The sequence below is a fragment of the Sinocyclocheilus anshuiensis genome, unplaced genomic scaffold (assembly GCF_001515605.1).
Source record: "Sinocyclocheilus anshuiensis isolate Anshui unplaced genomic scaffold, SAMN03320099.WGS_v1.1 scaffold63, whole genome shotgun sequence".
NCBI classification, from domain to species: domain Eukaryota; kingdom Metazoa; phylum Chordata; class Actinopteri; order Cypriniformes; family Cyprinidae; genus Sinocyclocheilus; species Sinocyclocheilus anshuiensis.
Window position 1 is genome coordinate 861475 of NW_015552625.1, and position 18291 is coordinate 879765.

Below are 18291 nucleotides of genomic sequence, written 5' to 3' on the forward strand. Positions count from 1 at the left end.
CTTAAGTCCTAGTCTGTTCAGTTTGTGTTTGTCAGGTCTACTCGTTATCTACTCCTTGTGAACGTCATCCCTGTGCTCTGTGTCTCCCTATTTGATGATTAAAGACTCTTGTATTGTGAATTCTCCGCATCTCCTCGTTCCTCCCAGTGAATTGTGACAGAAGACCTGATCAAGTACAGTTACCTCTGTGTGTTCCCTCCATTTTTGTTTCTGTTTTTTCCTCAGTGTTTCCTTTTGTTCCCGTTGTTTCTATGGATCCCCTCCTTTCGCCCTGAATTCCTCCTCCTCCTGCTGGAGCAGGAGGAGCGCTTGCTCGAGGACCATACCAGACTGTTTCTGGCCCTCGCCGAACTTACCAGCTACCCGGACGACACGCTTTGCGCATTCTATGATGCTAGCCTGAACACCGCGTGCAGAGCGCCATCGTCCGAAGATGGTCTTCAAGCGGAATTCGCTGGCGAGAAACGGATCGCCATCCTGCCCCGTGGATGATCTCGTCAGATCCACTCCAGACCCAGTGCCCAGCCCATCATCTCCCCGCGGTGCGGTGCATCAGCCCGAGCCCACCGATGATGGAGAGCCAATTCCCGCTGCGATCAGCGAGCCAGCGCTAAGCCGAGCGACTGAGCAGAGGATCGCCCCGGACGTAGAGCTCAACTCGTCAGACCAGGTGCCGCGGACGTTGTGACCTCCCAGCTACCCGGTCGATGCGCTCTGTGCGTTCTGTGACGCTAGCCTGAACACCGCGTGCAGAGCGGCGTCGTCCGAAGATGGTCTTCGAGCGGAATTCGTTGCCTTCGTGGGGTGGAATCTGGCGAGAAACGGATCGCCATCCTGCCCCGTGGATGATCTCGTCAGATCCACTCCAGACCCAGTGCCCAGCCCACCATCTCCCCACGGTGCGGAGCATCAGCCCGAGCCCACCGATGATGGATAGCCTATTCCCGCCGCAATCGACGAGCTAGCGCAAAGCCGAGCAACTGAGCAGAGGATCGCCCCGGAAGTAGAGCCTAACCCATCAGACCAGGTGCGAGAGCCGGCGACAGTGCCCGCTGCGAGGGAGCAAGCCGTGGACGGGGAGAGATTAAAGACTCTTGTATTGTGAATTCTCCGCATCTCCTCGTTCCTCCCAGTGAATTGTGACAGAAGACCTGATCAAGTACAGTTACCTCTGTGTGTTCCCTCCATTTTTGTTTCTGTTTTTTCCTCAGTGTTTCCTTTTGTTCCCGTTGTTTCTATGGATCCCCTCCTTTCGCCCTGAATTCCTCCTCCTCCTGCTGGAGCAGGGGGAGCGCTCGCTCGAGGACCATACCAGACTGTTTCTGGCCCTCTCCGAACTTACCAGCTACCCGGACGATGCACTCTGCGCGTTCAATGACGCTAGCCTGAACACTGCGTGCAGAGCGCCGTCGTCCGAAGATGGTCTTCGAGCAGAATTCGTGAAGTGGAATCTGGCGAGAAACGGATCGCCATCCTGCCCCGTGGATGATCTCGTCAGATCCACTCCAGACCCAGTGCCCAGCCCATCATCTCCCCGCGGTGCGGTGCATCAGCCCGAGCCCACCGATGATGGAGAGCCAATTCCCGCTGCGATCAGCGAGCCAGCGCTAAGCCGAGCGACTGAGCAGAGGATCGCCCCGGACGTAGAGCTCAACTCGTCAGACCAGGTGCCGCGGACGTTGTGACCTCCACCGTCACCCATCGATCCACCAGCTCCACCGGGTTCCCTCGTCCCTCCGGCTCCGCCTTGGTCGGGCGTCGACCCGCCATCGCCTCAGGACTCCGCTCCTCCGGCTGCACCTCGTTGCTCTGTCCCACCGGCTCTATTAGGCTCCTTCCTCCCACCAGCTCCACCTTGGTCCTCAGTCGCTCCGCCTCCGCCTTGGTCGCCAGAGTCCTCTGCTCCACCCTGGCCCCCCGGATCCTCGGCATCCCCCGGCTCGTTGGCTCTCCAGCTGCACCTCGTCGCTTCGTACCACAGGCTCCATTGGGCTCCTTCCTCCCGCCAGCTCCACCTTGGTCCTCAGTCGCTCCGGCTCCACCACGGATCTCCGCCTCCAACTCGGTCGCCAGAGCCCTCAGCTCCATCCTGGCCCCCCGGATCCTCGGCATCCTCCTGGCTCGTTGGCTCTCCGTCTCTGCCTCGGGCTCCTCCGCCACCTGCTTCGCCGACGTTGGTCGGCCCCCTGGAGTCGGCGGCCATTCCTCCTCCATGGCTCCTCCCTCCGTCAGCTCCACCGTGGGTCGACATTATGGCTGTGGCCTGGGTCCAGCTGGGCTCCTCCTGCTCCAAGCCCCTCCTGTCTCCTCCCTGGCTCCTCCCTCCCTCTGGACTGTTCTGTGTCGTATTTTGACCCTGTTTCTGGTCCTGTGTTTCCTTATTTGGTCCTTCCTGTTTCCATTAGGTTCCCTGATTAGTTCATCATTTGTTTCCAGCTGTGTTTAGTTAATTATCCTCATTTCCCTGTGTACTTAAGTCCTAGTCTGTTCAGTTTGTGTTTGTCAGGTCTACTCGTTATCTACTCCTTGTGAACATCATCCCTGTGCTCTGTGTCTCCCTATTTGTTGATTAAAGACTCTTGTATTGTGAATTCTCCGCGTCTCCTCGTTCCTCCCAGTGAATTGTGACAGAAACTGACAAACCTAACATTTTTTTTTTTTTTTGGTGTACATTGATGTGATCAGATATCGCACATTTTTCTCTGGGAAATGCCATATTGAATTTCCAAAGAGGGTTTTGACTGAAAGCAAGATTGTTATCTTAACGAAGCAATTTCCTTGTGAAGAGTGATTTATGTACCGTTGATTATTTGACAGTTGGATGTGAATATTGCATGCATTCTTTCTTGTTTAACCTCATTAGATACGTGAAAGATCCTGTGTGAAATGCGCATATAGTTTTTCTAAATCTGCACTTGAAATAAAGCAAATTGGATTTGTAAAATATTTGTCTTTCTGATGAATAATAATCAGCTCAGGGCAAATCCTGAATTTAAATTCTTTGGATCATCTTTACAAAAAAGGCTTTTCTTCTGACCTAACAACATTAAACACACAGTCCCTTATCATGCATTGTAGCTTGCGGTCTTAATGTGCCGTGCTCCACATATCCACCCTCCCCTGTGTTCTGCCGTGCGGGCGCAGCATAATGGAGCTCACACGGAGCACATGATCTGAGTGAGCCGCCTTGCACACAGCGTGTCTTCTATCAGCGCGGGTTACTTTTGAAGTTTCTGCTTCTTCGGGTCACAAGATTTCTCATTACAAGACAAGATACGAACCCAGCAGCACAGTGTAAATGGGCTTGTAATATTTATTCAAAACCAAAAATGCTCCCTAAAACCAGTGAGAACATATGCAGATTTAGTGCCAATGACTGCTGTAGGCTACTATTATATAATAACCAAAAAACCCTATTCTGACATGTATAATAGAAACATTTCCAAGAGAGCACAGATTGTGGTGTGTATGTACATACTGGCGAGATATTAGATCATTGGTTTGTGGTGAAAGCTAACTCTGAGCTCTATTAATAGTGCTGCTATCATCTTTCTCAAGGAGCTGTGTTGTTCACAGGGCACTGAGTAAGCATGATGTTATGGTACTATATCTTGTGGGTCTGCCTGTTTGTGGTAGAGACCTGCAGAATAAAACATTAGTCCTATGGGATCCCTGAAAGAATCCCTGCTTGAATGGTAGAGCATGGCGCTGGCAACATTAAGGTCATGGGTTTGATTCCCAGGAAATATTTGCACTGATAAAATGTGTAGCTTGAGTGCACTGTAAGTTGCATTGGATAAAAGCATTTATGCCAAAATGCATACACGTCAATGTGTCTAAATGTGTCTTTTTCTTTTGTATCATTTGTATTTTGTGTCTTTCTAAGGTGCGTAAAATTATCAGGGTGTGTAAAGGCATTCTGGAGTACCTGACCGTTGCTGAGGTTGTGGAAACCATGGAGGATTTGATCACTTACACTAAAAATCTGGGACCAGGTACTTTATATATCCTGTTACTTCCTTTTGAAGAGGTTTCATTTATTTCTGATTTCTGAATTTAAAGTTGACGCTGTTGACATATGGCTCATGCAAGTGACTGTTTGCATGAATGGAATTCATTATTATAGTTGAATTATTATTTTCAGATGCTTTTGTTACTTTTTTTGTTATTTAAAGGTTACACTCTTTGAATGATGTATGACCATGAAAAACTGATTATTTGTTATGTCTTCAGTTCAATTACACTTTATTGTTGGAATTTCTTCCAAAATTTGTCTTGCATCTCACAGCGTGTCTCACATCAATTCACATCAATACACTTCAATACACCAATTTAAACAAACAAACAATAAACACACCTTAATACAAAAACCAACAATACAAAAATATATACACATACCACCAGAATGCATTAATATAGTAGTTCTTTCTATTTTACAGAACCCAGGCCAGCTGAAAATTCAGCTTTGTCATCACAGGAATAAATTACATTTTACAATATATTAAAATGTAAAACAGTTATTTTAAGTTGAAATAATATTTCACAATATGATTTTATTTGTATCAAATAAATGCAGCCTTGGTGAGCATAAACTTTTTTCAAAGACATATAAAAATCTTACCAACCCCAAACTTTTAAATGGTAGTGTATATTTTTAGATTTTAATGTTGGATAAACATGTATCAACCTTTTTTTTTTTTAATTTAGATTACCCTTGTTGTCATCATTATTACTTTAAGTTAATCTTTAAAAATCTAATATAATTACACTGTTAAATGTAATCTTTAGCAAATCTCAAAAGGAACATCCATTTTTGACCTCTACACCGTCACTCTATTGATGTATGAATTTGTTAGGCATGACAAAAATGGCAAAGATGATTGACGAGCGGCAACAGGAGCTGACACACCAGGAGCACCGTGTGATGCTGGTCACCTCTATGAACACAGTGAAGGAACTGCTGCCCGTGCTTATATCAGGTAAGAGGCCAGCGAAGTGCTGTGTGTTCATTTGTGCAGCTTGCGGTCTCTGTGTGCCAGCCCGTTGATATGGCAACACTGATAATTGGAGCCATTTAACCGCCTTGCGGGGAGGGATAGATTTTTCCCTTCATCCAGTTGGCTTTCTGCTGTTGGCTCAGCAATAAATTGCCAGGTTGATGGCAGCTCATCTGCACACACAGAAAGGCTTTTAATGTTGGTGTTTGCAAATATGTCTACTCATATGGTGATAATTAGTTGCCTGAATTTTGGACACATCAAATATAAACCGCACTCTGATCTTGATTTGTACAGCAGTTGTAGATGGCCTGTGAAATGGAGGACTAACAAAATTGTTTTTTGATACCCATCAGCCATTAAAATCTTTGTGACAACCAAGTGCACCAAGAGTCACGGAGTGGAGGAGGCCTTGAAGAACAGAAACTACACGTTCGAGAAGATGAGCGCCGAGATCAACGAGATAATCAGAGTGCTGCAACTCACTTCATGGGACGAGGATGCCTGGGCCAACAAAGTATGAGCTTTATCATGCTTAAACACACATACACTCCTTTCTACAACTCCACCTTAAACGGTTACACTAAGTTATGTTGGCTTCAATGGGTCAAGCAAGTTAAGTGAACAATTTTCAATTAAATTAAGCGTTAGTTCTGGCAGGTCACGTGAGTCAAGCTTGCATCAGCTGATTCTCAGCTGATCACATCTACCTATAGGAATACGACACCTATCGCAGCATTCCTATATAAGCTCTATTCAGTATTATTCAGCAGCTTTTCAGCTTGCTCAGGGGCAAATTACCCTCCTCCATCCCCAGCTCCTCCTTTCGCCACAGTCAGGACTTGGCTTTCTGATATTCCTTGCTAATCAGACTCCTTTATCTTGAATAAAGTGTTACACTTAAATATCATTAAGTACATTAATGATATCTGCCTTGTTCTGTTCTGTTAACCCTAGGGGGGTTATTATTGCTGCTCTCCCTGCTCATTCATGACAGGCTGCATGGATGGGCAGGGAGGTTTTTGCCCAGAACAGAACCATACCGCCAAACCAAACTTTATGCTAAGTATCTATCATTTTGACGATAGTGGTCCTGACAGAACTATGTTTATAAACTGTGAACATGACAGTGGGAGCGGTAGAGAGAAGTAAAAATCCCATTCAATGTCTCCATAAAAAAAAGACTTCAAAGGGTAATGTGTCAAGCTTTCTGTGTGATTTTTAAAGGGGTCCTATTATGCTTTTTCACTTTTTCAACTTTAGTTAGTCTGTAATGTTGCTGTTTGAGCATAAAAAAAGATCTGCAAAGTTACAAAGTTCAAAGTCCACTTCATTTACATTTACATTTACATTTAGTCATTTAGCAGACGCTTTTATCCAAAGCGACTTACAAATGAGGACAATAAAAGCAGTCAAAACTAACAAAAGAGCAACAATATATAAGTGCAAATGACAAGTCTCGGCTAGCCTAACACAGTACACGTAGCCAGAGGTGTGACATGCGTTCTTTTCGGCTCATTAAAGATTAATCTTGCAGCGGCATTTTGGATTAATTGTAGAGGTTTGATAGAAGTGGCTGGAAGACCTGCCAAGAGAGCATTGCAATAGTCCAGCCTGGATAGAACAAGAGCTTGAACAAGGAGTTGTGTTGCATGTTCTGAAAGAAAGGGCCTGATCTTCCTAACGTTGTATAAAGCAAATCTGCAGGACCGGGCAGATTATCACTTCAAAAGGAGATATTTTATTTAACAGAAATCACTTTTCAAAAACTACAATGAACGACTCGTTTGGACTACAACGCATATTTTCCGGGATTTGTGATATCACAAATATCGACGAATGGGATGAGACCTGGTTGAGCTGCACTAGAGAAGGCAACGAGTGTTATCACTATGTCGGAGACACGCTAGCTTTCCCAAGGCAGACGAACTTAGAGTGATTTGATTTTGACGCAATACTTACACTGAAGCTCGCAGGCGGCTATTGTTAGGGGCATGACATTTCCCGACCAGGCGCCGAGTGCTGCCAATCACAACACACACTGGCCCAGCTAACCAATCACAGCACATTTCGTATTTCAGAAGGCGGGCCTTCATTTGATACAGGAACTATTCGAGCCGTTCATGCCAGACTGAGGAGAGAGGTGTTGTAATAATGTAAAATATGTGAAAAATAATGTGTTTTTCGAACAACCTAGTATGAGAGCCTGTTCTAGTACACCCCCAAAACAAAATCAAGACTTTGTAAAAGAGCATAATAGGACCCCTTTAATAATAAAAAAACAACAACGATATATTTGAATATTCTGAATGTTTTGAATAAAACAATGCAAAGCAAAAAAAATAAAAAATAGATTAGATGCTGTTTTATACTTATAATCAATGATAAAGTGTGGAGATGGTCCACTTGGACATACGCTACTGTTCAAAAGTTTGGGTTCGATAAGATTTTTTCAGTGTTTTGAAAAGAAGTCTCTGATACTTTCTTTTTTACTGTAATATATTTTCAGATCCTTCAGAAAACGATTATGCTGATTATTATGAAACATTTCTTATTAATATATGTTGAAATCAGAAACAGTGCTCAATATTTTTGTGGAAACGTTTATACATTTATTTCTGAATTCTATTCAGGATGAATGTAAAGTTAAAAAGGACCACAGTTTATGAGAAATATATTTTTTTGTAACAATTTAAAAGTCTTTACTCTCACTTTTGATCAATTTAATATGTTCTTGCTGAATAAACGTATTAATTTCTTTAAAACAAATTCTTACTGACCAAAACCTTTTGAATAGTAGTATATATGAATATATAAAATGTATTGGCTGTAGCCCAGTCTTACACTTAAAACTGTTGTAATCTTGTGATTTATCTTAAAGCTGGTTGTTTTAGTTTAAGCTTTAAACTCTTAATAGAAGAATATATTGTTAAGAATATTGTTTTAAAATGTATATAGAAAATTAATAGAAATAATACATGGCCACTTCAAAACAGTCACTGCTGTGCTCTATTGAGACCCCTTGGTGTATCTTTGTTTTTCTCCCTGAATGAATGTGACACTCCCATCCTGCTAATGTAATAATCTGTTCCATTTCCAGCACTGTTCACAGTCAGGCTCAGAATTCACTGACTATGACACAAAAACACAGGCCTAGTAACCAGCAAAGGTGGAAAACATCACCATATACCATACACATGGCATCAGTGTTTAACCGGAAGATTAATTATCTGCCTTTCAATATTTGATGAAGCCTACTGAATCATTTGATCCCTCGCTGACTGATGACACCCTTCGCTTGCTTAGCATGCATATTAAATATTTCCATAAGAAATCACTCTACTCTCAAAATCAGTTTCCTGAGCTTTCATTTACTTTGCTGTCACCTCTGTTTTTCTGTTTGCCCTGATATAACTCTGTAAACATGCCTCTTTCTTTTCTGTGTTCTTCCATTTTTTCCCTTCCTATAGAAGGTAAGCTCTCCTCGCTCCCGCTCTGTAATGCAACAAACTGCATGCCAGATCATTGTGTTGCTAACAGTATGTGTGTGTTAGTATATTCATTCTTGTTTTGATGGAAGGCTTTTTTTTCTTAGCCTGGCTTGCCATTTTATATGCTGTATATAAGGGGTGCTGTATTTCAGAAACCCAGGACCAAAGCAAAACAATACATTGCAATTAGAGAGGTTGTTTTCGGATGTGCTGTAGAATGATTCTGTGCCATCACTCACCCTCCTCATCTATATTTACTCCAGTCTCACATCATCCCTCATTTAGACACTCCATCTCTCAGTTAATCACTAAGGTCTGTCTCAGGATGTGACAACTTTTTTACGCTTGGTGTCTGTCTCCATGGCTCCCGCTTTACCCATTTCCTTTAGCTGAATGCTGTCTTACCAGATTAACTTGATTTTATGCTCTGTCTCTCCTGATACACAGCTCCTCCCGGTTTTTGTAACCCATGCAGTGAAATTGCTTAACGAGTGTATTTTGCTTTCGTGTTCACGTATTTCCTGTTGAAAGAGGAAATTAGGGTGGGATATATTGGAAAGCTCCTCCCTTTTTATTAAAATAGCCAATAATCTTTATTTTACCTTTTAGTTTAGCAGTAACAGGTGGTTTAGTCATGAGGCACTGGCTACTGCTAGTATGGAGGAATGTGATTTTCAAGTTAAAGTAAAATATTTTACAAATTTTGTGACAATAATTATGCACATGCTGCAGGCAAAAAATCTCAATGAGTATATTCAACGACAAAAAATAACAAGGAAAAAAAAGTTGAAAAAATAGAAAAAAAATTATTTATGTTCAAGGCATTTGCCTCTTCATCATACAATGGCCCATTTTTATGGACTAAAAATGGATTTTAATGGGCTGAATTTTTTTATACGACTCATAGGGCAAAATAAATAATAAATATTTTTGTTTATTCTCCTTGACAAGAATTTGAAATGTACTAATTTGCATGTACTAAGAATTAACCTAGTTTTTATGAGTATAGCATATCATTAGAGCTCAAAGCCACAAAACTTTGATTTTGCGTGAGTCCTTAAAATTCCTTTTTAAGAAAATACACATACAGTGGGTATGGAAAGTATTCAGACCCCCTTAAATTTTTCACTTTGTTATATTGCAGCCATTTGCTAAAATCATTTAAGTTCATTTTTTTTCCTCATTAATGTACACACAACACCCCATATTGACAGAAAAACACAGAATCGTTGACATTTTTGCAGATTTATTAAAAAAGAAAAACTGAAATATCACATGGTCCTAAGTATTCAGACCCTTTGCTCAGTATTTAGTAGAAGCACCCTTTTGATCTAATACAGCCATGAGTCTTTTTGGGAAAGATGCAAGAAGTTTTTCACACCTGGATTTGGGGATCCTCTGCCATTCCTCCTTGCAGATCCTCTCCAGTTCTGTCAGGTTGGATGGTAAACGTTGGTGGACAGCCATTTTTAGGTCTCTCCAGAGATGCTCAATTGGGTTTAAGTCAGGGCTCTGACTGGGCCATTCAAGAACAGTCACAGAGTTGTGAAGCCACTCCTTCGTTATTTTAGCTGTGTGCTTTTAAGGGGGTCTGAATACTTTCCGTACCCACTGTATATCTGAGATATATACGGAAAGGATTTATTTATAACCTGTTAGCTAATCTGGTAATCGTTCTGGCACATTTTCAATCTTTTGAATGTAGCACACATTTAGCATTGGACCCACTTGCTTTTGTGTTTAGTTAGAGTAGAATTGAAACTCAGTTCTCACTCTGTGCCCCCTTGTGCCTTATGACTGACAACATGAAAGATGGATTGACATAGTTATTGCTCTTCAGCTCCTTCATACACACAGCACAAAGTCCATTTGTGGGGAATGATTAATGGAAGAAAAGCCAATGCGTTTCCAGATTAATTTATTGTTTCACTTAAAACTGTAATCAGAAAATTACTTTGACTTGTTTCCTTGTTCAGTAATATAAACTTTTGCATTTATTTGAAATTCTCTATATAACAATTTCAAAGCTTTTGTCAGCCAATAACCTAAGTACAGTTGGCCCAAATCTTTCTTGACATTATTTACTCTGTTAGCCAAAGGGATACAGATGCTGAATGATGTTAAAGCTTTCCAGTGACCTACTCTTGAAGAGTAAGTCCATCATTGTCAGTCGTCAGTCTGCCTTCATATTTCAATTCTCCACAGCAGGTGCATGTGATATCTGTCATGAGATCAGGCATATTCAAGCAGAAATTGTTCAAACAGGCCGTCTGACTCCATCATGAAATATTGATCAGGTTTAGACGCCCTGCCCTGTTTCTGAACTCTTTGCTTGTAATACAACAGCATGCGAATAACTAATGCAACATCAAATTGTAAAGCAAGAATTAGGTTAATTTTTACATTTAAATATATAATGTTATTTTTTTTTTCTATAGACTAGCGTTCAAAGTTTGGGGTTGTTTATTTAAGTCTTTATAAGTAGTTTCTGTTCGTGAAGGCTACATTTTCTTTTGATCAAAAATACAGTTAATATTGTGACAGTAATATTGCGAATTATGATTATTATTATTACAATTTAAAATAAGAGTTTTCTATATTTTAAAATGTAATATATTCCTGTGATGGCAGAGCTGAATTTTCAGCAGACATTACTCAGTCTTCAGTGTCACATGATCCTTCAGAAATCATTTTAATATGCTGATTTAGTGCTTATGAAACATTTCTAATTATTTTCAATGTTGAAAACAGTTTTGCTGATTAATATTTGTGTGGAAACTGCAAAACATCTTTCAGGATTCTTTTATTAATAGAAAGATTAAAAGAACAGCATTTATTTGAAATATAAATCATCTATAATCTTGCAAGTCTTTACTGTCACTTTTGATGAGTTCAATGCATTCTTCCTAAATAACAGTAAAAAGTATAAAAGAAAAATCTTACTGACCCCAAACAGTTGAACTGTATATAAATGGAAAACCATTTACTACACTGAATGTTTTTTTTGTTTGTTTTTTCTAAAATCATATGTGAAGTAAACAGAACAATAAAAACCTGAACAAATGCATTTGCAAACATTTTTCCCGGCTTGCAAATGCAACCCAGCCCTAATGCACACGAATAGGAAATGACTCATCAACTTACAAATAATGTGATCTGTCTTGCTGGATGCTGAAAGGTTGGCTGGAAAGCAGCGGTTACTGGATAGCAGGCAGAGGAAATGGATTGAGCGGATAATTTGTTTTAGCTGAGAGAAGACTCATCGATTATACTTGCGCTTCAGGTTTGCTTCAGGATAACCACAAACTAGATTTAAGCTTTTTGATATGGATTTATGAAAGCGGGTTGACATGAATTTAGCTGCATATTTTAGAGAAATTTTAACATACAGTATTTTACCGGTGAGATGGAGTGCAATAGGCAGCAGGCGCAGGTGTGAGGGGTTAATTTCCTGCCCGTCTCCCTCTCCTGATTGGATCTGACTGCTGCTTCAGCTGCCAGAGTGTCTCCTGCTGGAAATACCACAAGCCAAAAAAAAAAAAAACTAAATTGTAAGTCTTTTTAAAGGTCCATTATTGTCTTGTCTTGCTGAATCAAAGATAGCAAAGCAAAACTAGATCTGTACATTTTCAGATCAGCATCTGAGTGCTGCCACTCTGAGATACTGTACCACTCCCATGTCTTTCTGATATATTAGTAGTAAGACTGGGGCCCCACCTGGGGCCTCAAAACCTTGCCACAAGTCAAAAGATAAAAAGATGCAAATATGGCTGAAGTACACTGCCCCCAAAAAAAGGGAAATAGAAACAATTTTCTCTCAGAAATTATTAGTAAATTTCACAAACAATTAAAAAGAAATGCAGGTAACCAGTATTATTTTAGTATCATTGAGATATACTGTTATTATTTTTATTAATATTTTAAACCAGTTTTAATTGTTATATTTTATGTTTTCATTTTTATTTTGACGTTTTAGTTACTTTGTTGTGTGTTTTTGTTATTTTTAGTAGTTTATATGTCTGTATAGTTTTTATTAATTTTTAATTAAAGTTATTTTCCAGTTATTTTAGTATGTTAAGTTAAACTAAATTAAAATCATAAATGATGCCTTGGTAAATAGCTGAAATAAAGTTTCTTAATATATATATATATTATTTTAGTTAACATTTCTTTAGTTTCAAGTAACATTTTTGCTATGGTTTTCATTCTTTTATATTATTATTATTATTATTTTTTTTTAAACATGACATTATGGTTATGGTTTTAATTTTAGTTTCAGTTTTAGTTTTAGTTAACTATAATAACCCTGCAAGTAACAGATTGAACTAAAATGAAATTCAGAAATAGAAAAACAAAAATAGTATTTTGTAACCTACTCCAGTCACCTTTGTTTTATTTACAACTTCGAAAAATCATGTTTGCAGTTGCTAAAGTGTTATAGATGGCTGCTCAGGTGTTGCTATGGTATCAATAATTGCGGCCAAGCAAAAATGATAAGTCTGATCGCTTAGAAAATTTATAGCTCACATCTCAATAAGCTGTAATATTTTGAGGCATCAGTATTGAAGGCATGACCTTGATACTCATACTGAACCTAATTTCACACCTATGCCCTTCATTTGTCTTTCAGTGTTATGCTCTTGATATGCTAATTTTTCTGATAATGTGTGCATTGAATGCGTTGCCTGTGCAGATGACTATTGCTTTAGACTGCAGTAAAGAGGAGCGCCATACGCATGGTTGAGTTACCGAACCAGACGGGTTCTCCTTCAGATGTGTGTGTGGTGCAATGGAGTGTGAAGTGGTGATTATGTGGGCCGCTCTCGCACTTTGTGTGTGTGATTGAGAGAGGCAGAGGCTCCTCTTGCCCGTCAGAGCCCCCTCCCTTCAGCCTCTACTCCTTCATATGAGCACATAAACTGCAACTGCAACAAAAAGCTGTAACCACTCAGATCCATGCAATGAAATCCTGCCCTGTGGGCCAATATGGCAGACACTGACTAACACTCTTTCTCTCTGAAGGACACAGAGGCCATGAGGAGAGCACTAGCACTGATCGAGTCAAAGATGGGTCAGTCTAAAGGCTGGCTGAGGGACCCTAACGGTCTACCAGGTAATATAAGTAGTACACCCATTAGCTCACTGTGATATTTTTTTTGTGCTAGAAACAGTCTTTTGTCTGAAAAAAGTTTTTCAGTCAAAACTTCTAAAGTGAAATAAGACCATTTATTAAAACTATGCTGTGAAAATTGCTAATTTTTCTGCAACTTTTGGATCTGAGCATATGCACACGCTCAATAACATTTATGCATTAATGACACTTTTTTTTGGATCTGCATCTCTTTTTACATGCTAAGAGAGCATGTACAATGGAGCCGTTTGATTATATGTGTCAGAGAGATTGATTATATGATGAGAAAACAAATTATGCATTTTTTTTGAGGTTACAATACTTTTAAAGAGAAAACTATTTAATAAGAATTTTTTTAAATAATATATTAAAAATCTAATATCAAACTATTAATAATAAAAATATTTCCCTAATTTTAAGGGAAAAAATTATTTTAAAATCATTTGATATAACCCTTCTAACTAGTCCTGTATGGCATATGCTACTGATCAAAAGTTTTTTAAGATGTTTTTTTTTTTAAATAAGTCTCTTATGCTCTCTAATGCTACATTTATTTGATCGAAAATCAAACAGAAATATTGTGAAATATTATTTTGATTTGAAGTAACTATTTTATTTTTTAATATATGTTTAAATGTAATTTATTCCAGTGATGGCAAAGCTGAATTTTCAGAAATCACTGTAATATGCTGATTTGCTTAAAAAAATTCTTATTATCAAGGTTGAAAACAGCTGTGTTGATTAATGTTTTGGTGAAAAACCTATCTTTGATTCTTTGATGAATAGAAAGTTAAAAGCAGAATTTATTTGAAATAAATCTTTTGTAACATTATAAATGTCTTTACTGTCATTTTTTAATGCACAATTTATTGCTTTCTTGCCGAATAAAAAGATTAATTTCTTATTTAAAAAAACATAATATTACAGACCCCAAACCTAAGTGTACACAAACATATACGCTTTAAGTACTAATATGTACCCTTTGGGGCTAAATAAGTACAAAGGTGTACCGTTTGAAAGGGTATGCCCCAGTGACAGCTTTTGTTTTATTATGTACATAATATTTGTGTAATGTACATGATTTTAATTGAATTGGGTTAAAAGTATGTAGTGGCCTAACACTATGTCTGTGACACCTGCAGGAGATCCGGGAGAGCATGCGCTGCGTCACATACTGGATGAAGCAGGAAAAGTGGGTGAGCTTTGTGCGGGGAAAGAGAGACGAGAGATCCTGGGAACAGCCAAGACCTTGGGCCAGATGACGGATCAGGTGTCAGATGTGCGCGCCAGGTACGCCCCCTTCAGGTGCACCTGGAGAAAAGACAGAATTATAATCAAAGCCCATTATACTGCTGATTCAACCGACTATGAGATTCCTCCGTTCAGCATTTCACACTGAGAGCCAAATGCCACCACATGCTCCTGTAGCGCTCGCGTGAGCTGAATTATGCATTAATGCAGCTGTTTGCTGTTCATAACGATATTCATCATCCTTTATACAACGTATTATGCCTGTGTGATGTGTCTCAGGGGCTGTAACTGCTTCTAATTTACAACACGAGAAAGTGTGTCAGGTTTTTCCATAAACACAGTTTAGATGTTGTTTGTTAGCGGGCTAATTCTCCAGGAATTGTTTATCCCTGACTGCTGAGTACAGGAGAAGGAAGGAACGGTGTGGTACAGTTTGGGTCCATGTGTCAAGGATGTTGAAAGCTGGAGTGAAAGTGAAAGATCAGACGCTGGGCTCTGACTTCATTAGAGAGACTCAAGGAAAGCAGATTAAAGGCTGAAGGGCCGGATATTCAGCGGCTGCCCCGGCCCACTGATTACTCTCACACACGAGGGCTCTTTACACTGACCTTCACATGTAGTTCAGATGCTTTTCATGTTCAATTTCCGTGTTTAATCAATGTTAACGGGTAGTCAGAGAGATTATGATATTATGGTATATGGTATAGTAAGTCATTCTATTCTCCTGTTGATTGTGTGATCATGAAAATGAATGATTATTCTATTCTATTCTATTCTATTTTATTCTATTCTGTTGTTGTTTAATCTTAATATATGTTGTTTCTTCAGAGGTCAGGGTGCCACCCCTATGGGTATGCAGAAAGCTCAGCAGGTGGGCCAAGGTTTGGATATTCTGGTGGGCAAAGTGGAGAACGCTGCTCGGAAACTGGAGGCCCTGACCAATGCCAAACAGGCCATTGCCAAAAGAATCGACACGGCCCAGGTAAGTCTCGAAGCCTGTTTTGTTAGTGAATTGGTTCGTTTAGTGTGTCTAAAGTGGTGCTCAATTGACCCTTCGCAAAAACCCGCCCTCCTAAGTTACTGTTGCTATGTTCGACAAGCCATGCCGCTCTCACACTACACATCATGTTCTCATGCACTAAAAAATACATGGTGGAGCAAAGAGTAAACTGACAACACGTCGACAGACAAGACAGAGCAGCTTACTTCTGGTATGAAACAAGGTCTCAGCTTTAAATTTTTTAAATTTTTTTAAGAAATTCAAACAATAAATACCATTTTGTGACTCTTTAATGTGTCGTCATGACAGATCGCTGTATTGCCTCAGTTCAAGCGGCACACGTTAGGGTGACCATACGTGCCATTTTCCCAGGATGCGTCCTGGCCAGGATTTCTATATTGCCTAAAATATCTAGGTTTTGGCTTTGTTTGCGTGTGCAGACCGATCGGTGTATGGCATCAAAGTACCATACAGACGGTTATGCTTTCGAAACGCTCTCGAGGTACTTTGATGTCAAACACTGATCGGTCTGAGCCGCACTGCTTTTAAGTCGAACACACCTAATATGTACGCGTAATTGCATTGCTTTGACCATAGATCCCACCTTCTCACACGCCATGATTGGTCCATTATGTACAATGCTTGCATGTTATTGGTCAAACTACTTTTCGATCATTACCTTCAGCAAGCATGAAAACAGGAAAACAAAGCCAAAACAAATCCTGGCCAGGACGCGTCCTGGGAAAATGGCACGTATGGTCACCCTAGCACACGTGAACTGATCGTCTTTTCATATTTACTTAAAGCACGAAATAAACATGAATGAACATCATAACAAATTTTATTTCAACAGCAGAAAGACGTCAATATACACCATTTTTCAAGTTTGAGTCCACCAAAGTTAAACATCTACTCTCCTGTCTGATTTGTTTGTCGGGCAAGATGGTGGATTCGGGGTTATGATTGGTCAGATCGCCTGTCAATCAACTCTTTTGAAACTCTTTTCAACTCTTTTGAAAAGGAGAATTGAAAAGGCAACAAGTACCAATATTTACACCAAAACAAATTTATACCCAATAATACCAATGTAAATCAGTCTTTTTAGCAACAATGGAATGTATTATTATTATCATTATTATTATTATTAATATTATCATTAAGTAATATTATCATTATGGATATTATGTTTGTTATGATTAATACAGGTGCAGGACCTAAAATATTTAAAATGATTAAACATAACATAAGCTGAATTGGAAAACTTCAGTTTGAATCAAGTCCCAGATTACTTTCCACCAAATTCATTTTCCAAAGGTTTGAGTCAGTGAATGGCCATTGATGTAAACAGCAAAAGATATGTGAAGTGTTTTAGAAGATAGAAAAAGTTCTATTTTTATTTTAGTCTATTGTTAAGATTTTATTATATTGTTAATTTTGCTATATGATGAGATTGTATATGCATCCCAGAGGATGTGTGGGTACTTAAAATGGGTACTCATAATTATAGACGTGTCCTCATTTAAATAGCTGTTACATAAATCTGTCTGGACTGATGTTATTTAGTGGAGATGTGCTGTGACTCCTAAGTATTTAAAGGGTGGATAACTGAAAAACAGAAAGAATACTTTTACTTTGTGCTGTCTGTGCAGTGACAGACAACAGCAAAGCATGTGATTATATAACAGACTGATTCCTTATGCTGAATGACAATATGACTATAAATATTCCTTCAAATTCAAAACAGGAAATGTTGACAAGTGCCAGTGTACCGTAGTATGTTCATTCTGATAATAAAGGAACAGAAGAGTCTGAGAGTGTTCTGTGAGATTACTTTTGAAGGTACTGCTAACTAACTATTAGGTATAGTTCTAGTGATGCAAAATAAATCAAAAACACAATTTACTGATAAAATAAAATACAATAAAAACACTATTTTACATTTAAAATAAATCAAATCTGAAATAAATGAACACAATACACATTTAGGTGTGAAAGGAATGTGACAGTAGTAAAACTTGTAACTGAACTTGTTGTGTGAATGGTTGTTTCTGTACAGAGCTGGCTGGCTGATCCTAACGGCGGTCCGGAGGGGGAAGAGAACATCCGTGTTCTTCTGGCGGAGGCCAAGCGCATCGCTGACCTGTGTGAAGATCCTAAAGAGAGAGACGACATTCTGCGCTCCATCAGCGAGGTCGCAGGACTCACTGCGAGACTGGTTGAACTTCGGAAAATGTAATTAGATCTACAGTACATATAGTTAGAGTCAGCATTCAAAGTGTTCTTTCCACTTTCAAAGAACAGATATAATTCATGCCAGTCTATCATGATTAGATAATGTTGTGACTTTGATCAGCACATGATGAAAAATGTGAACTTGATAAACCAGTATCATGCTCACTGTTAGGACAGATTATGTAACCA

General features: G+C 39.5%; 1 protein-coding gene across 4 annotated transcripts in view; it reads left to right on the plus strand.

Annotated features, from left to right (window-relative positions):
- vcla (vinculin a) overlaps positions 1–18291 on the plus strand; it is a 49928-nt gene that overhangs the window by 16490 nt on the left and 15147 nt on the right. For 2 of the 4 annotated variants that reach the window (XM_016457859.1, XM_016457861.1), the window contains exons 4-10: positions 3887–3995; positions 4857–4979; positions 5354–5514; positions 13508–13601; positions 14762–14909; positions 15699–15852; positions 17927–18102. In XM_016457859.1, coding sequence (XP_016313345.1) covers positions 3887–3995; positions 4857–4979; positions 5354–5514; positions 13508–13601; positions 14762–14909; positions 15699–15852; positions 17927–18102 — 965 coding nt within the window. The remainder of the gene's footprint in view (positions 1–3886; positions 3996–4856; positions 4980–5353; positions 5515–13507; positions 13602–14761; positions 14910–15698; positions 15853–17926; positions 18103–18291) is intronic. The other 2 variants (XM_016457860.1, XM_016457862.1) reach the window with 1 other exon arrangement.